The sequence below is a fragment of the Chaetura pelagica genome, unplaced genomic scaffold (assembly GCF_000747805.2).
Source record: "Chaetura pelagica isolate M959 unplaced genomic scaffold, ChaPel_1.0 scaffold126, whole genome shotgun sequence".
NCBI classification, from domain to species: Eukaryota; Metazoa; Chordata; class Aves; order Apodiformes; family Apodidae; genus Chaetura; species Chaetura pelagica.
The window spans coordinates 33,567-45,168 of NW_009953787.1; the positions used below are offsets into that span (position 1 = coordinate 33,567).

The window sequence follows — 11,602 nt, forward strand, 5'->3', positions numbered from 1 at the left end:
TACTCACAAATGAAGCTACTTACTTACAATTACATTTTCTGGACTGTTGTGTGTCCTTGAATGAGTCTTGACTAAAGCACTGTCTGGAGGAATCTAGAACATCTGGATCAACTTCTGTGCAAGAAATAGTTGCCCAACGATGCCTGCTTGAGCTTATTTGTACTGCAGTTAAGCTGAAACAATTTACTGAAATAGCATTTTTCTGTCTCTGAATGGTTTGATCAGTTAGCATCTACAGTCTCTTCAAAACAAAGCTTCAATGCCTCAAAAACCTCAGAGTTATTATTGGATTTAAGAGGCTTAAAGTTCTCTAAGGATCTTTTCTCTTTAGTCTGCTGCCAGTCCTTAGTATGTAGGTTTAATAGTCCTGTCAGCTAAAATTTATTCATCTCTGTTGTGACGCTAGTTTAAAAGAGCTAACTAAAAGAAAGGGTGCATAAAGGTAGAATTCTGCATCCAGCTTCTTTCAAGATGAACTGTCATACGTTCCAACACAGCCTCTCAGATTGTTGTCCTTGTAATGCCAAGTTTTTTCTGGAGTTGACAATTTCCTTGGCTGGTCATTTAAACAAATTCCTCAATCTTGTGTGTGGACACTTGGGACATCTTTATCAATTCCTCTGTATCTAGGATGTCATTAACTGCCAAGATGGTGTGTCCTGAGTACTACCTTGCAGGACTTTGAAAAGTTTGCTTGTTTTTTTTTTTAAAAAGCTCCTTTCTTCACCTGCAGTTCAAGATAAGATAAGGTTCCTGATACCAGAATGTACATATGTAGGTGCTTCCTGTCATGAATCACTGAAGATACCTTTGGTCCCTCCAGTTTGCATGTCCACACAGGTTTTGTCATCTCTTCTATTAAGCTAACAGAGATGCTTAAGAATTTGGGAAACATACCAATGGTACACTGAAGTCCTTTATATTACTTGTTTATATTTATCCTACAGTAGATATGTATTCTTTAGTAAATTAATGTCTGTGGGACACTACTTCTTCCTGTCCCCCAATTAACAGTGAATGTTTCCTTGCTTTAGTGAATCTACTTGGAAAGACTCCAGACTTAAAGCTTGTGACTCATTAGCATTAATTTGGAGAGCTGAGAGTTGTAAGATAGTTTTGTCTACCTTCTCATGTCTTATTCTGGCAGAAAATATTACTACTTTGGTTTTATCTGATAAAGAAGTATTCAGACATGCCACCATTACCGCATGAGAATTCTGTACTGTGGTTAATAATTTTTATATCTATGAAAACTATTTTCTTTATGTCAGTTTTAGATGGCATACATGCTAGTGATCATAGAATTCAACCAAGACCTACTTCAAATAACCATTTGATAACTTGCTTTTGCACCAGTCTACACAACATAATGCACAACAAATCTTCAGTAACTCTTTGGTGGTTTGGCTCACTCTCTCAATTCAGATCATGATGTGACTGGGTGTGAAGAAGTGCACACAGGAGAAAATACATTATTCTGGATACAATAGTGGCCATCACTTTTTTCAATGTATTTTAACTAAACATTTTTATATTATTAATATTATTGTGATAATGAGTGATATGTATTGTTCCCATTATCATAGAATCACAGAGTCATTGAATGGTTTGGGTTGGAAGGGACCTTAAAGATGGCCAGCAAAGTTTTCTTCATTATGCTTATATTGTATGTTACTAAGAACAACAAAGAGTGGCTTTAGGAAGGTTTCTCAAGTTCTGATGGGTGTAGACATCAGTCTCATTAAAGTAAATGCTACCCCCCAGTAGCAGCAAATATTTCAACTCAATGTTTTGTTCATTGATCTGCCTCTGAAAAGGACTTTGGTGCCTTGTTGACTCAGGAAACTGAAGAGTTGTTTCTGTGGAAGGAACATCAAGGTGGAGCTGCATAAACTTTAGTAACTTTTGTTATAAGTTCAGACCATGTGAGATGTTTTGGAAAGGCAAAACTTCTGGGTATGGAGGGAGGCTATGGGCATGGTTTAAAACGGCCTATTCAAATTTATTAGAAAATTTATTATGATCCAGAAATGTATTCCTTAATTTCAGAACTTGTTTAAAAAAAAATTAATTCCCTGAGTGTGACAGAAGATAGCTTTTACAACACTGCCTGACAGGTGTCCTCTTCTTTCTCAGTCAAATCCCCTTTCTCTCATTAAGCCTGAGACAGAAACTTTTCTTTATGATATGCTTACCTGCGTGGAAGATTGAGGGTGTTAATGTGCAGAAGACCTAAGTTTGTGGAGTGTATCCCCATATTCTGATCCTTCTAAGAGAAATGAAAGACTATCCTTTTTTGGAAGCAAGTCAGAGTTGTAGTGCATAGATTAATTATTTCCACTGTCCAGATGTAGTTGTATGTTTTTGCTATCCTTCAAAATGCAGGAGGAAGCATTGCAAGAAATACTACCCTGTACTAACTGCCTCAAGCTTAGTTCCCTGTGGATGTCCACTTCAAAGGCTGTATAAAATGCATATTATAAAAATGTAATGGCAAAATTATTTAGACTTAGAGATGCAACTGATTATTGAATCTACTTCTTGTTTTACAAGGTGGAGAAAGTACACAGAGGTGATCAGATTGATGGGCTTCTTTATCCTGCTAAGAAAACAGCACCTACAGCAAAAAGTGATACAGACCAAGAAAAGACATATCAGAATGTTTCTTCAAAAGCTGACCCCTTATTAAAACAAAATGCGGAGACCACACCAGCATCTCTTAGTAGTGACTTCAAGCAGAAAGTTGTTAACATCTTGCTGAAGTATTCCAGTGGTCTTTGGGCTAATGCGCTTCCCAAACTGTACCAAGACACTTACCAAGTAAAATTTCCAGAAGACATTCTAAATAACCTAGATTTGCTCTCAGATGTATGTGTAGTGGATTATGTATCTGATGTTCCCAGGAAGGCCATCCTATACGCTAAGCCCCAAAGACGCCTTGATGAAAATCTGAATGTCACTGAGAAAGTCCAGAAGCAGGATGGTACGAAGGCCACGGCTGAACAGCAGTATGAAGGATCCAAGGGCCAATATCCAGAGAACATAAGTGTTCCACCTCTAATCATTCCATCGGAAGGATCTGTGTCTGTCCTCGTGATAGAACTAAAAAATACTAATGACGTCCTAATTAGGCAAGTTTGTACTTCAGAATCTATCTTTTTTACTTGATTTATAAATCCACAGATTCATGTTGTGCAGGTCTACCGTAAGAGAACAGTTGAACAGGAAGTTGCAGGACTTTGCTGTTTACTTATTTGGTTAATGAAACTTTAGAATCCTTTTGTGTGTTTGCTAAATGGAAATTTTCTGAAACTTTTTCTGTGCTGAGAATCAAAGCAGATGGCATTGGAAGACTTTTTTAAGTAACTGTTTTAAGTTTATACCGTTTATACATCATAGTATTCAGATACTGCTGCAATACTTAAAAAATATTTGTTACTTCTTTAACTGGCTTACTAAGTATGACTTCTGGGGACAGATAAGATTCTATTCAACAGTAAAATACTAGTTCTTCCTGGTTTGGTTGCTTATTAGCTCAGCCATAGAGAGGACAGTATAGTGGCTATCTTATATGTATGTTACTATACTGTTTCAGGAAATACCATTTTAAGCTTTCTGTACTCCATTACTGGGAAAAAACACACAAGGCCTTTAAATAACTTCTTTAAAACTTAAAAAAAAACCCAATAAAACAGAAAATCCAAGCACTTTTTATAGAGGATATTTAATTCTTAAAAGTATTTCACATTGAGCATAATCTCACTTTAAAGGATGAATTGTTTGATAATATTCAACACACTAGCTTTAAGACTGAAGTCTAGATATCCTTTTTCTCTCCAGCTATCAGTAATGTATCAGAATAATCAGCCTTGAATCTCTTTTATATTCAGTTCATTGTTTAGTTCCCTGAAGTAATGGAGTCAGTGTCTGATCATCTGTTGTGAAAATCCCCATACTTGGGGGTTATGAAAGAAATTCTCATTTGAGAATGTTGCCATCTTTGTTTTAGCTGCTAGCACCATTCCTATGTTGTGCTTTTAATGTACATTGCTTATGCATTTATTTTGTATACTAGTCTTAGCACAAAGCATAATTTTAAGGCAAGAGTCTTAATCATCATTAACATTTGTACTAGCTTTGGCTGGACAAGTCAATGACTTTAGTGAAGAAGACAAGCTGGAATTTGTGAATGACCTTGAGCTTAAAAAAGAAATCTCAACAGGAAGAATTACATCAGTGAAAAGAGAGGCTTTGTTTTACATTGTTCCCGTAAGAGCTCTGTTTGAGCTCTTGATAAAGAGCAGGCTGTCTTTAGGAAAATTAGTGTTACCTGGAATGTGATCAGATTTAACTTAATCTTTATAATAAAGATAGAATACTATGTTACAATACTGTATCTGCACTAATAGTGGACATGTGGCAGACCTTCAGATTAAGTCTAGATTTTTATAGAGTGGTAATCTAAACTGTCTGGTAGAACTCAGCATTGTTAATCACTCTGCGAACAAATTGGAGCAGTAGCTAGTAATACAAATGTGGGAATAAATTGTCTTCTTTTGTCTGCTCTAATCTGACTTGTTTCAGAAGCATTCAGAACTTCTTATTTGGAGTTTTTCAGAAAGTTTATGTATTTTATTAGAAATTCTATAAAACACAAACTGCTTCATTATGAACCATTAGGTCAGCAGCCCAATATCAGGACTTTTCTCAAGGCCAGGAGCAAACAGCATGTGGTTTGACAGCTAATTTATAAAGTTATTTTTAGGTGCCTTGTTTTTAATCAACCTTTGTGAAAACCTGATGAAGCTGGTGTTTGTTAATGACAGAGTAACTTCAGAGTTGACATATTAGTTGTCTTTTATATTTGGTCCCAGATACTACTCTGCTCTTGTTGTCATGTTGCTCTACCTGATGATAGTAATCAAGTAGGAGCTCTTATTAAATATCTAATTGAGCATGTTAGATTATACACTGCTGGACCACATATAGCTGTCAACAAAAGTACCAAATTTGATGTCAGTTACTGTTCTGTAGCCCTGTTAATGGGAAAAGAGTTTGGATACTGTTGTGCTTAGAAAATGTATATATCTATAATTTGCTCACTCATATACGCATGCAAATGTTCTTAGGTTTTTATTCAGCTTTTTGAAATTGCATCTTAACTCTTATGTTGTTTGTTTTTTGTTTGTTTGTTTAAATACTGTAGGTATGTGGGTAAAGAATATTCTTCTGCCCAGGAACAAATGGAAGATGACATGAAAGCATACTACAGTCAGAATAGTAGAGTGTCAATAGCTCAGTCTCTGAGCATTGGGCAACTTGTTGCAGTACATGCTGAAGAAGACGCCTGGTTGCGTGCTCGGATTATTTCTCTAGAAGACAATAGAATAAAGGCAAGCAATTACTTCTGGTGGCACTTGACAAAAGACTTGAAACACTCTTAGGTTTTAGATACACAGTTAATTCCTAAATATGGTTCACTAGCATTCTCTCCTTTCTTGCCCTGAAGTATTTTCAGTTGAGAAATTAAGCCTTTTTTGAAGTTATGTGATTGCCAATATTAAATGGTCTTTCAGGGTTTTTTTTCTCTAAGTAATGTGAGTTTTTATGGTTTGTTTTGGATTTTGTATGAGGCTGGACCCTATAACACTTCTGTACTGAACATGTACTTTTGATAGTCTTAGGAGGAATGGGTGTAGTAGCAGTGTTTAGAGTGAGGCAAAGGAAGGGAAAGGGGAGAACAAAATCCACTTGCTGTTAGATCTTGTTTGAACTCTTGTACTGATGTCTTTATGATATACACTAAATAGTGAGACAATGAGATAGTTATACTTGTGTTCCCTTCCAGGTAGATGTGGTATTCAGTGTTTATAGGTACTGTGAATTTTAGTTAAATCCCTTTGAGATTATTTAACTGCTCTGTTAACCTTGTCTTGTGTCAAGCAGACTCTTCTTGCCATATGGAATGAAAAAAAAAACACATTATAGAAGCGTGAAAAAAGTTTCAAACTTCACAGTTAGTTCTTATCTAGTCAAACATTAATTACACCTTTTTTTCTTCCCTCAGCTAGGTGACTTTTTACTCACATCTGCTTAACATTCTTCCAAAATTGATATATTTCATAAATATATAGCACATGTCTTAGAACTGAGGTTTTTATGAAAGTTAGTATGGTACTCTTCAGCTGGAACTTAGAGGAGGGGTTTCAGAACTCAGTTTTGTGCAAGATTGTTGTTTTTAAGAAGTGGCAGGGACTGTCACGGTTTGACTCAGGATGGGCAATTGAGCCAGCACCAATAACACTCTCGATCCCCTCCCCCTCCCACTCAGGTAGGGAAGGAGAGAGAGACTAAGGCTTCTGGATGGAAAACTAAACTAGAGAGCTTTAATTAAATGCTAGTGATAAAATATGTGCAAATATACACAAGTATGTCCAGGAATGTGCAAAACCCTATTGTGTCCCCCCACAGCAGCTCCCACAGCATCTGAGCTGTGAGAAGTTCTGAAATGCTGAGGGGAGAGTGATGAGGGTCAGGGATGCATGAGCCTGGGGATCAATGGTGATGGAGAGATGGAGTCCTCCCTGGACACCAGCCATGGATGGAAGAGAAGTAAAAGAGGAAGAAAGAAGGAGGGCTTGATCCCTGAATTATACAAGGAATGGAATACTGTAGTTCCCTGGTTTTGCCGTCTGTCTTGTCCACTAGACTACGGGAGGCCTGTAGGGGGAGGGCTGTAGATATGACTCTTCTACTCCTTAAGTGTCTGAAGCAGGCAATTCAAGAAACAAACCAAAGTGTCCTTAATCTCTCAGCAGTATCTATTTGTAAACACTGAGCATTACCAGTCCACTAGATGTGCTACATAAAAGAGACTTCACTGAAGAAAAAAAAATCTGTAAAAAGAGAATTTGCTTGACATTGGAAGCAACTTTACCCCTAATTTCCCTCTAGCTAGAGCTATCAGCCAAAAGAAGGCTACGGCTTTATTGCAGCATTTGCTGATTATCCTCTGACACAGCATTCAAACTCCCTTTTCAATGTTTGGTATGCAGACGATTGTGTGATAAGAGTTAGAAAAAAATTACATAAAGCCCTGTCAGAGCCTTCTTTCACTTCTAGCTGCCAATCAGCTCAGTGGTTTCCTTACTGGTTTCCTGCACTGACTGTGGTATTTGTGTCAAAGTTACTATAAGTATAAATCAAAATTATTATCTTAATGCTGTAAAAACAAAAGGCAGTTGAATGCTATTTGACTTTTCAATGTGTTCAGAACTTTATAAATAAAAATTGCTGGTTTATTGCCTTTCTCTGTGTGGTTTGAGGTAATACATGCTGAGTCCTTCCAACAGTGTTCCTATTAAGAGTTGAGATTCTGTGGAACAACTGGAAAGGATGATTTTACAGAGATATTGAGAAGGCTGCTTTGCCTGAAAACTCAGAACATTCAAGCAGTGAAATAAACTTGATATTAATGGTGTTATATAGTGCTAAATTAATGAAAAGTGATTTGACTGTGGCTGCACAGAGAATGGGATAATCAAACACATTTTACATAGACTCCAGAAAACATATTTGCAATTATATTCATGATCTTACGTTCTTATTCCATTTTCCATTATCAGGTATGCTATGTTGATCATGGCTTCAGTGAGTTTGTTGAAAGCAACAGTGTGTACAAACTGCAGAAACAGTTCTATTCACTTCCATTTCAAGCTGCAAAATGTAAACTGGCAGGTAAGAGAAAGCCAGTGTTGACAATACAGCTTGCCAGTGCACCGTTTATGGATTGAAGCATCTCTGTGGGACTTTTGACCCATTTTTGTGATAGCTCTGTGTATGTTAGATTTTGTCCAAGACAGCTAGACTTAGCAGACACAGGTAGGCATGGAAAGAAGGATGGGAAGGAAAGCTTTATAAAGAAGCCTTGATATTAGAAGACCTTGACATCCAGTATCTCTGTAATTGAGTTTAGTTGTTTCTGCACTTAGCTTTGATGTCTTTGTTGCTTTAATACACACGAGCCTAAAGAATACAAGGAAACATTTTCTGTTGTGTGCAGTGTACTTAGCACAGCTCCTTTTTCCTTCTGTTCCCTTTCCCCCAAAGGTGGCTGTATTAAAAAGGTGGAAATTAAGCAGAATGCAAGTAAGGGTTCAGTACAACTTTCCTGCTACATCCTGATGCTTGGAAAGATTCCTGTTGTGAACACAGACCTCATTTTTTTTTTCCCCTTTGAGTATGGTGACACATAAAAAGTGTGGTGTGTCTTACAGGACTGGAAGCCTTCTGTGATGACCCTGTCCTGGTAAAAACTGTGGAATCACAGACATGCTCCAAGATACTTGCTGTGGAAATACTGGAAAAGGGTGATATTCCTCTTCTTGTTCTCTATGACACTTCCGGAGAAGACGATATCAACATCAATGCTAATTGTCTGAAGGCATTGTATGACAAGTCCCTTGAACTGCACCTACAGGTACCATTTTCGTGTTTCCTTTTTTTTTTTTTTTAAATCATTGACTACTAATGTCTTGTATGGACAAAAAACAGTACTTAGAAATTTGCTAAGATTGTATGTGTGTTTTTTTCCCCCTTTCATATCAAAATGTACTGTTACAGGTTGATGCACTATACACAAATGTCAGAGTAACCAGCGTTTTCTCTGATGGAAGCCTATATTGCCAAGTGCCATCTAAAGGCTTGTCCAAAGTTTCTGAAATCTTGCAGAAACTAGAAGACTTCTTCCATTACAAGGTAGATTTTATGGTGAGAGAAGTAGAAAAGTCACATAGCCTTTCTTCAGTGTATACCAATAACTTTCATTGCACGCAAGTTCAGGTTTCTGAGACAGCCATAGACTATTCAAAATGCTACAGATTCTCTTCCTAGTATTTTGGGGTGTATCTTTCAGCATGCAAAATGTCTTTTGATGCTTTCTTGAATTGTTTTGAATAGTTAGAACTGTAAAAATATGTGTCATAATGGGAAGCTTCCAATTGAAACCACATCAGATTGGTAGAAAGCCTGTGGAGGAACTTCAGTATTTTTTTCTTTTAAGTTTTACTTACATGATGTAGTTGAGGTGCCTAGATAGCTTGGCCTACAGCACATCACGCAAAGTAACAGTAAAAGCAGTGTAACCACGGTCTGTTCTTTTTTACCTGTTTTCCTTGGCAAAAATGATGGCTTTGACCTGATATGCTGCCTATCTTGTCCTTGTACCCTTAGCTTTTGAATGTTGTGGCTAATTTCAACTACAGCTGATGTATGGGATGTTTTCAAAAGTCATCACAGAATCACAGAATCGTTCTGGTTGGAAAATACTTTTAAGATCATTGAGTCCAACCATTAACCTAACTCTACTAAGTCCAATGCTTAACCGTATTCCTAAGCACCACATCTACATGCCTTTTAAACACCTCCAGGGATGGTGATTCAACCACCTTCCTGCACAGCCTATTTCAGTGTTTAATTACCCTTTCAGTAAAGAAGTTTCTTCTAATATCCATTCTAGACCTCCTCTGGTGCAACCTGAGTTAATTTCCTCTTGTCCTGCTGGTTGTTACTAAGCAGGAGAGACCAACGCCCACCTCCCTTCAGCCTCCTTTCAGGCAGCTGTAGAGAGTGATAAAGTCTCCTTTCAGCATTCTTTTCTCCAGACTAAGTTGCTTTTAAATAGGCACATGGCAGAGAAGTCTGACATTCCACCAACCATTTGTATAAGTATGCAACAACCTTATTACACACAAAAGAATTTATACAAAAGAGAAGAAATCTTAGGAGCATCTAAGGAGCATTTTTGTTAAAAATCCATCTGAGCCTTAGAGGGTCAAACCATGAAGCACGGGTCCTTTGCAGGTGCTGTTAGAACTGCTGCTTGTGAAACTACTCTGTCCAAGTATTTTCAGGTGTAGAAGCTAAGCTTTAGACCTGTTGTGGAAGACATGCCATACTTTATATTTAACATGTCTCAGTTATCAAGGTTCAGTTTCAAGCAAGCTAAACAGTGAAGGAAAGTGTATAGAACTCTGAAAGATGTAGCAACACAAAGGCAGTCAGCCGCACAGGTATTTCAAAAGTTCAGATTTTCTGGACAGAGTATATTTTGGGTTCTTACTGCCATCAAAGGAGATCTTAACATTCAGAATCCTCTAATGTGAATCTGTATATGGAGATAAAAGAAGCAATCTTGACTTGGCAGCTTATCTTGAGGGGTTTTATTTTGCCTGAGAATTTAAACAAACCAAAGTGTTGATGTGGCTTCAAATGGAGCTTCTCCATGTTTTCTATAGTTTAGTATTATCTTGTTAAATTATTTAGGATCATCACAGTGAATGTCACCCCCATAAGACTTTGAATGAGTAGCAAATTTGGTGTGTTTAATATCTAGAATACAAGGTAGGAGTTTCTTCAGTTGTCTGTCACAGCTCTAAACTGCTCTTGCTTTTCAGAACATTAAAGTAATGGTTAATGATTTTGTATTCTGTGTTTTCAAATGTGGCATTTTTTTCTCCTGGCACTTTATTTTCTCTCAGTTTCCACGTAAGATAAAGAGCTTGAAATTAAAGCTTTACCAATTGGGAAAGTTTAAACAACATGATAAGAAATGTTTCTGATACTGGAAAGAGACTTTATGTCTGGAACAGATTTTTTGCTTTTCAGAACTGTTTATTCCATGTGTGGCTTTTGAAATGGTTAGTTGAGTGCCACATAGTAGTAACGCCATGCTTTTTAACTTCTGTTTTTATATTTGCAGCAAACATCTGAATTCAATGTATCACTACCTTTCTGTGGCAAAATCTGCTTGCTGTCTTCCAAAGGAAAATGGGCACGTGTAGCGGTAAGAAGTATTCAAAGAACCAGCTACAGTTTTCCTTCATAGAAATGGCTGCTCTTTTTGTTCAGTTAAATCTGAATCCTTAGCTTTTGTGAAACTTGTTATAAGGTATGTCACCATTGTGTTTTTAACATCAAAGTGATGCTTTTGCTTTCTTCTTTCAGATAAGAATTATTCACACCAGACGGGCACTTGATGTGCAGTTCATGGATACGGGAACAGTTGGAACTGTGAAAATATCAGAGCTTAGAGAAATCCCACCACAATTCCTGAGAGAAGTAATTGCAATACCTCCTCAGGTATAAACACATGTTAGAGCTAACCTGACAGTGTTTGTAGTGCTCCTGTTTGTTTAATAGCATCCAAAATTTGAGCATATTTTATTGTGCATCTTTGCCTGAAGGAAATCATAACATAGTCCTGGGTATGGACAGAACGTTGTGTATGTGTAATGGTACTGGTTTTGCATGTTCCTCTGTCTCTTTGTTTGTCATACCTTATTGAATCTGTCAGCATTAATGAAGTTTCTGTGATTAGGAATTTGTGGACTAATTTCCAGATTACTAAATTAAACCTTGTGTATTAATTCTGTTCTTAGGCTGTAAAATGCTGCCTAGCAGATCTGCCCCCTAACACTGGCATGTGGACTCCAGATGCTGTGCTGTGGCTGAGAGACACTGTAATGAATTGTCCTGAATTTAGCATGAAGGTAAATAGTCAAAATACATGTGTGACTTGAAATCCATAGGCATGTGGAAAGAG

The 11,602-nt window shown here is 37.2% G+C and overlaps 1 protein-coding gene across 1 annotated transcript in view; it reads left to right on the forward strand.

Moving 5' to 3' along the window:
• Positions 1-11,602, forward strand: part of TDRD7 (tudor domain containing 7) — a 38,582-nt gene that overhangs the window by 22,132 nt on the left and 4,848 nt on the right. The window contains exons 6-13 of the mRNA XM_010001000.1: positions 2,554-3,131; positions 5,207-5,393; positions 7,626-7,737; positions 8,277-8,479; positions 8,623-8,757; positions 10,760-10,843; positions 11,005-11,139; positions 11,439-11,549. Coding sequence (XP_009999302.1) covers positions 2,554-3,131; positions 5,207-5,393; positions 7,626-7,737; positions 8,277-8,479; positions 8,623-8,757; positions 10,760-10,843; positions 11,005-11,139; positions 11,439-11,549 — 1,545 coding nt within the window. The remainder of the gene's footprint in view (positions 1-2,553; positions 3,132-5,206; positions 5,394-7,625; positions 7,738-8,276; positions 8,480-8,622; positions 8,758-10,759; positions 10,844-11,004; positions 11,140-11,438; positions 11,550-11,602) is intronic.